Below are 15,359 nucleotides of genomic sequence, written 5' to 3' on the forward strand. Positions count from 1 at the left end.
TTAATTTTTTTAAAATTTTTTTTTTTTAATATATTTTTTTTAATATATATTTTTTTAATATTTTCTTTTATCATTTTCTTATATTTCTTTATATTTTTTCTATATTTTTCTTGTAGTACGTTTGGGATATACTCAACATGCTGACATTCCTGCACGAGGGCGCCACTGGCACAGTCATAAAGAATTTACGCTCTGCGCAAGCGCGCCTGCAATTTGCTTGGATACGCATGTTCTTCGAGTCTATAAGCGAACCGAGGAATTTCAAAGGTACAAAAATATATTATATACAATTTATAACATTGGGTTATCAACCACAACCCCTGTACCACTCCAGTTATAGCCTTGCCCAACTCCTCGTTATCACTCGCCGAGACCAAAGAACGATTGCGACTACTAATCGACCGCTGTGCACAATTCTTCACCATTTGCGATGCCAAATACACGCCAAGCGCCACAGAGGTGGAACTGTTCCAATTAATTGTCTCATACAGCATTGCCACCAGTCAGCGTTGCAACAATTTCATAGCTTGGGGTCTGCAACCGTCACGGCCGCTTGAACTACGCGCTTTTATTGTCGATGCGCTTTGGAATTCCTGCCAAGCTGGGCTTTCGCCGCCTGTTATTTGTGATGGCAAGATAATTAAATCGTTTTTGTGGTTATGTCTGCTAGAAGATTTGGAGAAACCATTGCCGAACTTGGAACGCCTCTGTAAACATTTGGGTATCAATGAACACGACTCCACGTGGAATTTAGAGAGTGAACTGGAGCGCATTGAGCTGAATCGTACCGCGATAGCGGCTGAACAGAAAGTCAAGTTGGAAGAGACCGTTTATCGTTTGGAGTCGCTGGCTGTGAGTTGCATTGAGTCATCAATGTTGAATACGCGGCGTGTTGCAGAGTTACAGGTTGGTCGCATTTCTTGTCAGTTATTTGGTAGTAAAAATATATATATTGTTTTTCAAGAATTCTGAACGCAAGCTGCTGATGTATCAGTTGAAGGACTATGACGATGCTAGCATATACAATAAGTGGCTTGGAATCGTACGACGCATGACACACGAAGGCGCGCCCTGGCACTCAAAGGAGCGTTCGGAAAAGTATGTACAGAAATATTTTTTATACCCAGAACATGTGTCGGAAACCTTATAAAGTATATATGTAAATAAAAATGATTAGCCATTTCCGTCTATCCGTCTATCTGTCTGTCTGCATATGCATATCTGTCTGCATATTCTGCATATGCAGAAGCTGCTTATTTGTCAGAACCGCTGATATCGGACCCCTATATGATATAGCTGTCAAACAAACTGACCGATCCAAATCAAGTTCTTGTATGCCAAACTTTTTTATTAGACGATACATATTCACGATATTTGGCATAGATTATTATAAAAGATAATCTTACAATCTCGGAATATATTATTCAGATCGGATCACTATAGGATATAACTGCCATATAAAATGATCGATCAATGGTCAAGTATTTGTATGAAAGCTTTTTTTATTTGACAAGATACCTTCACAAAATTTCGCATAGACGTGATGTCCAAAGCAACACAACAATCTACGAACAAATTATTCAGATCGGTCCACAAAATCAGGTTCCTGTATGAAAAACCTTTTTTTTTACATGATAAGAAATGCTGCTGTGAAGGGTACTGTAGTTCAGTGCAGCCGAAGTTAAAGTTTTTTGTTTTTGTTTTTAATTCCTTTACACATTTTTTTAATTGTCGTTTTTTGTAACATAACATTTTTTTTTATATATTTTTTAAATTTTTTGTTGTTTTCGAATTTTTTTTTTTGTTTAAAATGTTTTTTTTTGAAATTTTTTTTATTTTTTTGTTAAAATTTTAATTATTTAACTAATTTCCTTTTTTAATTTTTCTTTAATATTTTATTTCTTTTATTATTATTTTTTTCTTTTAGTTGATTTTATTGTCTTTTATTTTTGTTTCTTATTTATTTATTTATTTTTTAATTCATTTTATTTTTTTTATTTGGTTTTTTCTTTTAATTCATTTTGTTGTCTTTTTTATTTAATTTTTTTTTTTTCATTTTATTTATTTAAATTTTATTTATTTTTTTTTTTTTATTATTTAATTTTTTTATTACTATTTTTTTTTTTTTATTATTATTTCTTAATTTTTTTTATTACCTACTATTTTATTTTTTTTTTTTTATTATTTCTTAATTTTTTTCAATATACATTTGTATACATTTACATTTCTACTCTCCAGTTCTTGGGAGTTAGACGACACCGAGGGTCCGTCGAGAGTCCATACACGAATGCGCCGCTGCCATTTGGATATTGATAAACGCTTTTTCATGGAGAATTATTACAGCAACACAACAACAGAGTTACGTAACAGTGATATTACTATGAACACCAGTGCCTCGTTCACCAACGAATATGTGCGTCCGCTGGAATATCTTTTATCCAGTTATGATCAACAGCTCAATATTTCGCTCAACTCGCAAATACTTTATAATTTTCCTGCCAAATTTCTACCCGTCGATGGCGAGATTGATGGTGAAATCATTATAACCGATCATAAACTGTATTTTATGGCTACATATCGTTGCAAGTACTTCTATATTAACTGTGATATCTCGAGTATAAGTGAGATTTGGTTGAAACGTTATCAGCATCAGGAGAAGGCTTTCGAAATATTTTTGGATACAAATCAATCACTGTTCTTCTCACTACAAAATCAAGATGATTATAAAATTATGTACGATGTATTTTGTGATAAAATCGTCACGCATCCCGATCAAGCGAAGGTACTCGTTATTACGCAACAATGGCGCGAAGGTTTGCTGACCAATTGGGAATATTTAATGACACTAAATCAAATTGCCGGCCGCACTTATAATGATCTCATGCAATATCCCATATTTCCATGGATATTGTCTAATTATGCGTCGGACATTTTGGATTTGACTGACGACACGAACTTTCGCAAGCTGGAAAAGCCGGTTGCTGTGCAGCATGAAGTCAACGAGGAGCACTACGTCGCCAACTATACGGTATTTTTGGCATTTCATAGTTTTGACTTGAATTTAATTTTCGTATTTTTTAGTATCTCAATAATACGATGACTAACATGGGTTCGTTGACACTGAAACCATATCATTATAGCTCGCATTATTCGAACTCCGGTACGGTGCTGCATTTCCTCGTGCGTGTACCGCCTTTTACGAGCTATTTCCTCAGATATCAAGGTAAATATTAAGCACTCGCTCACCAAAAAACTCTCAAAATTTAGATTTCAATTTTTGCTCAGTATAATTTTAGGCGCCAAGCGGAACCCTTTAAGAGTGTACCTAATTTTTCATTCCATCACTTATTTTTCAGACAATAATTTCGATTTACCTGATCGCACATTTCACTCACTAACAACCACCTGGAATTTGGCGAGTCGTGATAGCCCTACAGACGTTAAAGAGCTGATACCTGAATTCTTCTGTTTACCGGAAATTTTTGAAAATTTCGAACGATTCGATTTCGGCTTGCGACAAAATGGCGAACGCGTTGAAGACGTACAATTGCCACCCTGGTGTCTGCGAGATTCGCGTCTATTCGTGCTCATACATCGTCAGGCACTGGAGGCGGAATTGACACGCAATCACCTGCATAATTGGATTGATTTGATCTTCGGCTACAAACAATCTGGTGAAAGTGCAGTGGAAGCGATAAATGTTTTCCACCCGGCGGTAATTATTTTTAGACGCCATAAAGAAAGATTTAGAATCTATATCAAGTATTTACAATACTTTTTTTTAGACGTATCCGTCATTCTTGGAATCAATAACAGTCGACCCAATAGAGCGCAGAGCTGTCGAGACCATGATCAGAACCTATGGACAAATGCCGCGACAATTATTCAAAAATCCACATCCACAGACGAAATCGCTAAATTATTGCCTCGGCACGAAGGAGGTATTGCCCACCGTGCGTGGCTTAAGGTGGGGCGTTTACTTGGGCTCACCACAGCTATCGGCGCCAACGCTTGGTAATATCTATAAAATACCCGGAGCCGAGTATCTAGTGTCATTCAATAATACCAACGCTGTTTATGGACTACCAATGAAATCCTGCATTATGCAAGGTGCTGAGGTCGATACATACAACGTGATCTCCTGGGACTACGACGATCACATTGTGCGTATACAACCGTTAAACAAGCTATATACGAAACCGAAAAATATACTACGCAGTCAAGTTATCGATGATATCACCGCCTGCGGTGCCGATCCCAATTCCAATCAGCTGTGGTTCGGTCACAAATCGGGACGCATAAGTATATACAAATGCGGCAACACTGAGTCGAACAGTCGACCGGTTAAGAACAGACAAAATTATATACGTGGTCTGCGACGCTCCTATAATTCGGCAGTTCGCAAGCTGACTACTAAAAGTTATTCGGATGAAAGTGATACTGGCAACGTGACACCGTTATTGGGTTCAACTACAAGCGGCGCAGCAACAGATGCGCCACAACGCGATTGCGCCGATCTCACGTGGACGGGTCCAACGATACTGCTGCGGCACACGGACGAGGTGACCAGCATACGTTTATCGGTTGAATTCAAAATTGCCGTTTCTGCCGGGCGCGATGGTATTGCCGTTATTTGGGATCTTAACAAGTGAGTTCCATACTTTGTGCTATAAAATCTTATAATTTTAACATATTCCTTATTTACTAGCTGGAATTATGTGCGCACAATTGATAGACCTGCGGAGATACATCACTCACCAATAACGGTGGTTACCATAAGCCCCACATTGGGTGATATTGTGACTGTGCACACTACACCGCAGCAGTTGGTACAAAAGACATCGCCGGAGCGACAAAATGCCAAAACTAACGGTGTTAGCCTAGCTGACCAACCAACATCAGCGGCGCCGGATGAGTGCTTCGAGGTGACCGAGGAGAGTCTCGAGGATTTTGTGAATGTATCGGTAAATCCAAATGGTAAATCCATCTTGCGTTTGCATACGGTAAATGCCCGTTATGTGCAACACATCGTGCATGAGGATCGTATATTGGCGGCCACCTATTCGTACATCAAAGAGGGTGTTGGTGTTAATGTCATTGCCACCGCTGTTGAAGGCGGCGCCATACGTTTGTGGTCCAGCTGGAATTTGAGTTTTGTCAGCGAAATCATCACAGGCATATCAAATATAAGAAGGTAACAGCAATTACATAAGTGAAAAATGTGTGGTGAATAATTACACTTTTTCCCCTTTTAGCATCGTTTACTCAACACATCAGCACCTGGTGGCGCTCACTAAAGATTCGCACATACAGGTGTGGGAAACCGAGGGACTTTATGGAAATTCGCCGAAATTTCCGCAAATAGCATATAAGTAATGGCGTGATGAATTATACAGTATAAGCTTAAGAAAAACACTCACTAAAACACAGATAATATATTTAAAAAGCAATCACATTTTACAGTAATTCAAATAATTTATTATTGTAAGGAATGTCTCTTCAATATGGTAAGTTTGTAAGATATTTATTTGCGTATTTTTATTTTTATACTCTGTACAGGGTATATTAAGATTGTCATGCAGTTTGTAAGCCCCAGGAGGTGAATTACAAAACGAGTCAATTTCGTCGTGTTCGGAGGTCTACATAAGCCTTAGTTTTTTAAATATTGAACTGAAAGTTTGCACATCTCATTTTCTCCCCAAGAAGTTGCTCATTTGTCGAAACCAGCCATAATGGGCCACTATAGCATATACATAGCTGCCATGCTGACTGAACGATAAAATTCAAGTCCTTGTATGCGAAGCTTTTTTATTTGACAAGATGTCTTCAAAAAATTCAAACTGGCTTATCAAAATCAAGTTGCACCTGTGCAGGGTATTGTATGTAGCTTCGGTGCAGCCGAAGTTTTCGTTTTTTTCCAGTGTTTGGAATTAAAAATTTATTTTTTGTATTTTTCAATCCGGTATTTGGGATCACACATTTTTTTTTGTATTTTTCAATCCGCTATTTGGAATTAAAAATTTATTTTTAATTTAAAAAAAATTCTCAAGCCTAAAAAATAGAAAAACAATTAATTTATATGCTTTTTTTTATAAATTATTTGCAACGCTGATCTTTATACATAAATCCAACCAAAATAGAGTGCAACTATTTTTATTTTTTCGCATTGTGACTAAAAATACGCGAGTATAAAACATTAATTAGTAATATTAAGTAATATCATGTTAACTATGTATGTCCAAAAATACTTATTTAGTACAAGTAAATTATGGTGGCAAGGCATTCTTATACAATAAGAAAATTTAAACAAAATATTTTTTTTATTTAACACATAATTACGCACAAGCTCGTCTAAAGCGCGAATACTGCTACACTTTGTACTTTTTGTATGCATACATTCCAGCATCAAATCCTAACATGCTTGCTGTGGTAAATTTAAATGAAAGACTGTTATCCGCGCCATGGTGGCTTGCAGAAATTCATGTGTTTATCCGATTTGGTATTGGATGTGGATGATTTAGTTTTACTAGCTAAAGCTAGGATTTCATCCAATCTATCAAATTCACTGGGCGATTTGCTCAAAAGCTGCAATCAAAGATAAATCAAATTACGATTATATGCACTTAGAAGGCATTTTACAAACCAATTCAATGTAAGCCTGCAGTCTGTCCATTGGTTCGGGCGAAGACTTTCGCTCATTGATATTATTTAGATTATTCTCTTTGATTTTCAATATACGATCACGCGTTTTATTCTTTTTAGGCGTTCTGTAATTACTATCGTCTTTATTTAGTACATTCTCATTGTTTGCTGGTGATTCGCAATCTGTATTATTGCTTATTTGCTGTGATTGATTGCTCGGCGATGTCAATATTTCTAATGCCTTTTGCCATTGATCTTCCATGACATCGTGTAACTTTTCCGCGATAACAGCTCTGAAATCAAACAAAATTTTAGTTAATATTATTTGAAGGAACATTTTAAATTGACGCCACCTTTTTGTTTTGTAAGCATTCAGTTTACAGTCCAAGTCTTCTATTTTCTTGGTTGCGTTCGCCAGTTGTATGCGATACAGTTCAACTTCTTCCTTTTGTTTCTCTTGCAGCAAATTCAGCTCCATCTCGTTTTTCTCATTAATTAATTCTATTTGTTTGACGGCGCGTTCAGCGATTAAACGTTCACGTTCACGCGCCTCTATTTTCAGTATTTCCTCATTCTTGTCTAATTGCTGTTGGAATTCCTTCATTTTCTGGTCCACTGCATTTTCTAATTGTTGTTGGTAGTGTGTTTTTAGTGTCTTTTGTTGAAGTTCCATTTTTTTCTTCAAATTTATCTAAGTGTTAAGGATTGTTATGCAACGATTAATTTTTAAATTTAGAAAATATTATTTACCTCGCTCTCTGTAAGCGCCGTTACTTTTTCTTGCAATGCTTTTCGCTGTGTTTCTAATGCGTCTGCGCGGGTTTTTTGTTTTTGTTGAAATTCCTGCAACAATTCCTTTTGATTTCTTAATGTACCGCAGTCCTTTTCTAGTTCATCGCAGCGTGTTTTGAGCTGCAAATTATTGAAATGCAAAGGAGTAAATATATGCATATTACTTATTGTCACCCGTTTGTTCTACCTTTTCATTTAGATAATCCACTTTTACTAGTTTATCCTTGAATTTGGTTAACTCATTGATAGCGAATTCTTCCGATCTTTTACAGCCGTGAATTTTTACTTCAAGCTCTTCTATTTGTTGCTTATACATAGTTGTGCACTCGTTCGTTTTTCTAGTTGAAAAACAATAGATAATTGTTATGCGTAATGAATTTACTCAAATCGATTAATATTTTTTTTATAAATTATTACCTGGATGTTGTCGATAATTCATTTTCCAGCTTCTCACTTTTATCCTGAAATTTAGTTACTAAGCTTAAGGCCTGTGCTAATTCCTTTTGCAGTGATTCTAGTTTAGTGCTATACTGAGTATTGTCTGCTTCTAGTTTCGAAACTTTTTCACGTAATTGATTGACTTCCGCATCCAAGCTGTTTAACGAGTATTCATAAAATAAGTTTGAAAAAATATTTTCGAATAATTGGAACAATTCAGCATAAAGGGAGTAGTACTTACGATTTGCATTCTGATTGTGCGTTGCATATTGCTGCATCTTTGGCACGATCCACTTCTATAGCCACCGACAGCCGTTGTTGGTATTCAAGTAAGCGCGTTTGCAAAGAGTGTACAGTTCGTTCAAGATGCTGACGCCGCAATTGTTCTTCTATATACACAGACTGTTGTGGAGCAGCACAAGCAATGGCAGTGCCTTGACCACTTTTGCCCCAGATTTCACTTAAACTTATTAAATTCACATCACCACCCAAATTTGTTTTTACATCGGGATAGGCTTGTTGATATCGATTTTTCATTTGCTGAGGTTTTGCTATTATTGGATTCGGATTATTGACTTCTTGCTGGTACACATTATCCATTTGTTCACGATTTCGATCTCCTAGGAAACTATCAATTTCATTCAAAATGCCGCCAGTATCCTTGTTATAAAGACGTTCAGTGTTTGTATAACATTTAGGTGTGGAATGGACCAGCCCTTCTCTATTATGCCGTGCTGCTTGTGTGCCATTCGATATGGTGGATATGTCTGAAGCGGCTGTAAAACGGCAATCCTTTTCACGTTCCAGCAATTTCAAGCGTGAGTTGATTTCGTTCAACTCCGTATATTTATTCGCAACAAACATTTCCATATTTCGATGGTCACTTGCGCCATCAATGTTGGTATTCGATTCTGTAAGTGTTGCTTCCATTTCATTTATATTATTTTCTGAGTGATTTAAATGATTTTTGTTCCGAACATATGCATTCATGTAATTGACATCGCATGTAAACGCTGTAGCTGAACTCCTTTTAGGATGTATGATTTGAAACTCTTCCAATTCCTCCGGGGTAGCAGTGGCAAAGTAATTCGGTGGTATTAATAGCAAAATATCAGTATCATCTGAATCACTCATTACACGGCGATACCGCGATGTTTTTATATTTTGTTACAAGTTGAAAAATTGTTAAATTAAGTTGCTGAATGCCCAATTGATAAAATAATTGTTTATATTTAATTACAAACTAAACTGAATTTGACATTTTTCATGACAACAATGTGGTATCTACTATGCAATTAGCCGCGCAATAATTCACAATCAGACCGGCAGGTGTTTGGAAATACTGGAGCAGGTACATCAGCATTTGAATTTCTGTATACATTTGCCTAATTGTTGGAATTTAAAATCCAAAAAAGTCATACAATATTTGTTTAAATAAATTTTACTTTAAAAATATTGAACTAACTATTTTAGCCAAAATTTAAATGTATGTACTCCAATAATTACTACTATTGTGAATGGGGTGAAAGGATAACAGATGTTATATTACTTTGGTAAACAAATAATTGCAATTGTTTTCGAATTCCAAAACAAAAGATCCATTTTATTATTTCGTTATTGTTTGCTGAGTAACAGTAAGAAATTGGATATAAATAACTGAAATAGAGGAAAGTTCTAAAAATAAACATAAATTTGCATATACTAAAAAATCCCATATACCTATTGAAATAAAGTTCCAGGTCCAAGAAGAGTTGTAAGCTATTTAAACACACATTGAGGTTTTATTTAATTAATTAAATATTTTTCATTTATAGTAAATATACAAGTACAAAGAATAAATTCAAAATAATTAACATATATTTTTTATATATTTTTAAATACACATTCGACTTAAGCTAGCTTATTGTACATACTTTATTATAAGTTTTATTATGCTACCGTTGGGGGAGGCGTAAGCCGTTGTGTAGGAGCGTTAAAATCATCGTCACTACTGTCCTGAATATCCATTTGTGCATTACTGTTACTGCTTCCTCCTTTGCTTACCTTTTCTAATTCCATTTCCAACTTGGCGATTTTATTTTTCTTTTCATTTAATATCAGAAGAAATTTTGCAAGCATCTTCTCTTTCCATTCCTCTTTTTCTAGCAACACTTTTTCGACAGCACCGATTGCATTTGATAACGCTTTTTCTATTACCTGATCTTCATTTTTGGACTTTTCATTATTGATTTTTTGTAAGGCAATATCCAGCATATCATAATTTTTATTAGCTTCCTGCAATTGTATTTCCACATACATAATGTGTAAATCTCTGGTCCTATTCACGCGCATTATTTTATTTTCGTGATCCAACTCAATTTCAAAACCATCCAAACCAATATCTGTAGTTAACACTTTCTTAAGCACATCCAGATATTCGTCCAGTGATATATCAAGTTCCTCTGCAGCCTCCTCAAAATCTTTAGCTTCTATTTTTCCTTCATAACATTGCTGTGTAGACGAGTCTTTTATATATAATTTGACAAGCTTCTTCTGATCCCACTCACTATGTAAATATATGTAGCACTTTTTATCAGATTCCAAATTTTTTAGCAATATCTTTTTCAAGTAAACGGAATCCATCATTTCATGTAAAAATTTAGGATATTAAAATATTGTGAAATTTTACAGCAAACACATTGTTCCGACAGTTTGGTTGCCAATGTAAATAAATTACAATCATTGAATTTATGGGTTTTGTGCAACTTCTTACTATTGGTATTATTTATTTAGGGTTGGCTTAAGGTCTATCTTAATTTATAATATGTAATAATATTAGTATATATATTTTATGTAAAAATTTAGAAATATATATATATATATATATATACATATAGTATATACCGAAATAAAAGCAATTAGAGAGAAAATCGGTTTCTTATGGCATGCATACTTGTAGTGACGATTTTTCGAATTCCCCTTGACGCATGTCTAATGTAAATCAAAACAAACAAAATACTGTATAGTAGTAGTATTTATTATGTTTAAACATTATAGTTTTCTTTCATAAAATGATTGTAAATAAAATTTATAATTATTAAGTTAATATGAATACATAATTTTATCTTTAAATTGCATAAAAACAATTTCAGATTATGTTTTTTGTTTTTACTGAAAACCAGCAATGCACTAATTTTTTCTTTCGTTTTTGAAATCACCATTAGCCAATACATTATGTGCATATATGTATATAAATGTATGAATATTTTAATATGTATGTGTTTTTGTATATGTATGTACATCAAAGCATAATAATATATAAGCAAATAATATGGATATTAATTACAATTGGTATTAACTGAATTATATAACAAAACTTAAAATATACACAAAAAATTACTAGAAAATGTTAACAATCAAAGACATGCAATGCACGCAAATATGGTAAGGAAATAATACATTTAGTCTTTATCGAATTACAGAACTTTCAACTCAATACATTTACATAAATATATGTATATATGTATGTATGTATGTACAAAAGTTAAACAGTTAAACAGATTCAACTTTGAGCTTTGGTCAATATGTATGTGTAGGTGAGTGTGTTTTTGTTGATACACATGTAAATATATTTATATAAAAAAGTACTGGACACATATTACCAGCATGAACAATGAATGCAACAGCTGAATTCATTCAATAATTTTTTTTTAGGGGCTTCATGATGAGCGCGCAGCCTCAATGCCTAAATTTATGTGCATGTGCAGGAAAAAAAATATGCCATACATTTAGCTGCAATACAATACTTATATAGTAAATAACATATTGGGAAACATAATTTGCCAACTCTAACGTTATTTTAAATTATAATAAATACAATTTAGTTTCTTGCATTTTACTAATGCTAGCTATAGACATTTAAAAAATGGTTATGTTTTATGTGCGCGATTATCGAAGTTGCATCCTCATAGAAGTAGCAAATCATCATCACCAGGTTTTTTAGTCGACGATTTCTTTTGATTATCTGCACCAGTGTTGCTAGTGACGCTGCTATTCGTATTGGCAGCCGCTATATTGGGAAGATTTTCGGCAGCTGCTGCACGCTCCTCCAAGAATTTATCGAATTCGGTACTAGTTAGGGTTTCCTCAAAGCCTTCAGCGCCTTCCTTCTGCAATTTTGATTTGTTAATAGGGATTTCATAAACTCAAATGTGTATGCATGGTTTGCTTGTATATATATATATATATATATAAACGTATAAATGTGTATAAATATGCATGCCCTAGTGTTTGTAGCTTAAATTTATTTAATAAACATAAAATAAATGGGTTTAACCTGATTACTTACAGAACTGCCTAACCATGCCTCCATTTCATCAACTTCGTTTTCTCTTGCCGGCTTTGTTTACGAAACACGAAATATTTTTTTTTGTTTTGAATACACAACCGAAAAATATGACAAAACAAAGAATATAATTTTTAATACAACACCAAAGCAATTGAAATGAAAAAATATGGTAACGAAAAATTTGTATAATACAGTAAAATATATAAAGACAGATGTAAGCAGATGTTTAATATCATTAAGAATACCTACAACTACTGATTAAGGGAGTGTGTTAAAATGTGTACTCACTTTGCTAACAACAGCAGTTTCCTTGGTGCGCTTGAATGGCAAATTGACGCTGCCTGCTGCCGCATCTACAGTGGGAATGTCTTTTAGCAGATCATTTTTACTACGAACAGACAAAAGAGACACAAATTGTTTTATAAAGCACGTGTATCAATAAATAATTTTTTTATACTTATTAGTGTCGGTCCGTGATTGCGCCAACATATCGAACTCATCAATATCTTTGTTTAACGGCTTAGCTGGGTTGGTACCTAAAAGTTAAATACTTTTTTTAGCGAAATAAGCTAAAAAAATAATAAAACATGTACTTACTCATGGCGCTGAATGTATTTGATAATTTCTCAGCACGCGCATCCAGATCTATTAGACGTGAATCATTTGGTATTGCACTAGCTTGTGAGGCACTAGTTGTGGGTGGTGGCACGCCAATAGCAGCACCCAAAATGGCCGAAGGCGAAGTTGCGCTACTGCTGGTTCGATTCTTTTCATATCGTTGATGGCGTAAGAATAAATTGTTCAATTCATCGTTAAGACGTAGCAACTCAGCGGTGAGCTCATCGTCATTGATGCGTCCGATTAAATCGACGATTCTGGCCTGCATTTCTCTGCAAATAATTTACTTTAGATACATTTTTTCTTATTTAATATTTTTGTAGTTGCTACATACTTGCACGTAGCTGTCAATTCCGTGAGTAGAGCATAGTCGTCTGGATCCTCCTGCCCTGGTTTTAATTCGGTCAACATTTCGCCCAACACTGACATATTATGTGCAACCACTTCCAATTCAGATTGTAGCTTGGTTGTTTGTTCTGCGCTCAAAACGGTGGGTCCATTATTCTAAAAAGTAAATACTTATATAAAAATTTTGTTTTGTAAATATATTTTATGCAACTTACATGGGGCGCCATGGGTATAGCGTGTTGTGGTGAAATTGTCTGTTGAACAACCTGTGGCGGTGGCTCAGGTACACTCTGTAAATAAAAGCAACGAATTATGAAATAGTTTATTGCCTTCAAATGAGCGCTACTTACACGCTGTGGTGTGTAAATGGGTGCTAAATGTTCTATATCTGTCTGCGGAAACTCAATACCCTTATTTTTCAACTCCATGTACATTTGCGTAACACCATTCAAATCCGGTTGATTCTTAAAAGCATCTGCCCAAATTTGTATTAAACTTAATACTTTTTCTTGCATCACCGCTGGCGGATCATTTTTTGGGCCAATTAATTTGATTAGCTCTTGAATGAAGTCCTTTTGAGCAACTAACACATGAAATGCTTTGCCGCAATTTTTTACGCATGTCTCGAGAACGGTCAAGGTATACATAATAACCTGATTATCTTTGCCGGCATTTTGTGACAGTCTTTTGCGTATGGCTTTCATGGCGTCACGTGCCGTGTCCGAAGATTCGTTAATCATGTCGCATATTTCCATATTCAAGGCCCAATTCTCGGATGCCAAAGAACTGTCAGTAGCTTGCTCTAGAAAGAACAAAAAGCCAATTATCAGACATTAGTTTGAATTTTGTATTATGGAATAAAAAATGCTAAAATTCATTACAATAGTGTTAAACATATTGGCAAATAATCTGATTAACCGCTAAATGTGAGTTTTGAATATTATTATTTTCACAAAATTAGCACATTAGTGCGATATTTTTTTGAGTAAAAGTACATATTAGAAATAAGACGGGCTTTTAAATTTATAATGGTTTTTATAGTTATATATCAATGATTAAATGCATGAAACACACATATGCTTTATATCTGTATAAATAAATTTAGGTAAGTATGTGCCTCAAAAGTATTTATAAGAAAAGCATTTGCCATATCTGTTATTATATTACTTGCTTATCTACAAAATACTTTGTGGAAGACACATTAAATTAGAGTTAATAAATGTGTTTTTGTATTGCTTTAACAGACAAAAGCCTTTGTCCAGAAAGTTGCTTCTAATGGTTGCAAAAATTAAAATTATTTCAAAACATATAAAACACATATTTTTTTTTATTTCCACACTATGAATTGCAGTTAGTTGGATTCAGATAGGTCTTGTTAATCGCATATCATGTGTCATATCAGCATAACAAGCTAATCTTTAGTATATTCATAAACATATGTATATACGTTAATAATATATTAAAAAAAAATTACAATAACAAATTGTGTATATGGTAGATAACGTCGGTTAAAGGGTTCCCTTGCTCACCGCAAGTGCAATGGCGTGAGTCAACAATATTGAAATTCATTTCGAACACACACAGGTTATAGGTGCATATACCAAAATGAATGTATGAATTGTACATTTGTGCAACGCAATATTGCGAATTAGGCATTTAAATAAAACAAATACTATAGTATATAACCAAAGACAAGTTGTTGCTATATATTTTCGCAAGCTTTGATGCACTATTTCTAACTTAGTATTAGAGTATACACATACATATAAACATATGTATGCCGACTAGTATTGTGAAAAGTCAATTATCGTATCTATTACAAATATTACTAATACCTATTGCTCAACAAAATATGTACTTTTTGTTTATACTCTTGTAAATATGTAAATTTGTGGACTTTTTTGTAAAACATCACCAATTTCTTATAATTTAATTACCTATTCGTTGCCCAATTGGAGTTGAGAATGGATTGTTGAAGAATGATGCCATTTTTGTTGATTTCTTTCACTATAAGATCTTAATTCTTTTTCAATAAATATCGTAGACAAATAAGTGTTCAATATTAGTTATTTAACTTCGTTTTTGTAAAAACATTAAACAGCACAAAACACAATTCACTAGTTTTTCTATACTTCTTTACCAGTTGTACATTTCATAATGACGTTTGTAAAATGACAAATGAATTATTTGTTTT

General features: G+C 34.1%; 4 protein-coding genes across 8 annotated transcripts in view; 1 reads left to right on the plus strand and 3 right to left on the minus strand.

Annotated features, from left to right (window-relative positions):
• Window positions 1-5,466, plus strand: part of LOC120779077 (lysosomal-trafficking regulator) — a 20,297-nt gene extending 14,831 nt beyond the window's left edge. For all 4 annotated transcript variants that reach the window (XM_040111221.1, XM_040111224.1, XM_040111222.1 and 1 more), the window contains exons 15-23: window positions 117-267; window positions 335-906; window positions 965-1,098; window positions 2,239-3,028; window positions 3,082-3,223; window positions 3,357-3,715; window positions 3,786-4,648; window positions 4,709-5,194; window positions 5,256-5,466. In XM_040111221.1, coding sequence (XP_039967155.1) covers window positions 117-267; window positions 335-906; window positions 965-1,098; window positions 2,239-3,028; window positions 3,082-3,223; window positions 3,357-3,715; window positions 3,786-4,648; window positions 4,709-5,194; window positions 5,256-5,376 — 3,618 coding nt within the window. In that variant the 3' untranslated portion in view covers window positions 5,377-5,466. The remainder of the gene's footprint in view (window positions 1-116; window positions 268-334; window positions 907-964; window positions 1,099-2,238; window positions 3,029-3,081; window positions 3,224-3,356; window positions 3,716-3,785; window positions 4,649-4,708; window positions 5,195-5,255) is intronic.
• A 602-nt stretch (window positions 5,467-6,068) lies between these two features.
• LOC120778260 (myosin-10) lies at window positions 6,069-9,123 on the minus strand. The gene is made up of 7 exons (XM_040110037.1): window positions 8,114-9,123; window positions 7,852-8,028; window positions 7,622-7,772; window positions 7,393-7,554; window positions 6,996-7,333; window positions 6,644-6,935; window positions 6,069-6,585 (listed from the first exon to the last, which is right to left on the minus strand). The coding sequence occupies exons 1-7, from the start codon at window positions 9,004-9,006 to the stop codon at window positions 6,451-6,453; spliced, it is 2,148 nt and encodes a 715-aa protein (XP_039965971.1). The 5' UTR covers window positions 9,007-9,123; the 3' UTR covers window positions 6,069-6,450.
• Window positions 9,124-9,685: 562 nt separating this feature from the next.
• Window positions 9,686-10,584, minus strand: LOC120776497 (DNA repair protein XRCC4-like). The gene has a single exon (XM_040107180.1). The coding sequence runs from the start codon at window positions 10,495-10,497 to the stop codon at window positions 9,802-9,804; it is 696 nt and encodes a 231-aa protein (XP_039963114.1). The 5' UTR covers window positions 10,498-10,584; the 3' UTR covers window positions 9,686-9,801.
• A 432-nt stretch (window positions 10,585-11,016) lies between these two features.
• On the minus strand, window positions 11,017-15,322 carry LOC120776494 (TOM1-like protein 2). Of its 2 annotated transcripts, XM_040107176.1 has the most exons (9): window positions 15,103-15,322; window positions 13,516-13,967; window positions 13,381-13,455; window positions 13,152-13,321; window positions 12,797-13,089; window positions 12,657-12,735; window positions 12,488-12,587; window positions 12,200-12,250; window positions 11,017-12,020 (listed from the first exon to the last, which is right to left on the minus strand). In XM_040107176.1, the coding sequence occupies exons 1-9, from the start codon at window positions 15,152-15,154 to the stop codon at window positions 11,817-11,819; spliced, it is 1,476 nt and encodes a 491-aa protein (XP_039963110.1). In that variant the 5' UTR covers window positions 15,155-15,322; the 3' UTR covers window positions 11,017-11,816. The 2 variants fall into 2 exon arrangements, with proteins under 2 accessions (XP_039963110.1, XP_039963111.1); XM_040107177.1 differs by lacking the exon at window positions 12,200-12,250.
• Window positions 15,323-15,359: the final 37 nt, after the last annotated feature.

Source organism: Bactrocera tryoni, chromosome 5 (assembly GCF_016617805.1).
Source record: "Bactrocera tryoni isolate S06 chromosome 5, CSIRO_BtryS06_freeze2, whole genome shotgun sequence".
Lineage (NCBI taxonomy): Eukaryota > Metazoa > Arthropoda > Insecta > Diptera > Tephritidae > Bactrocera > Bactrocera tryoni.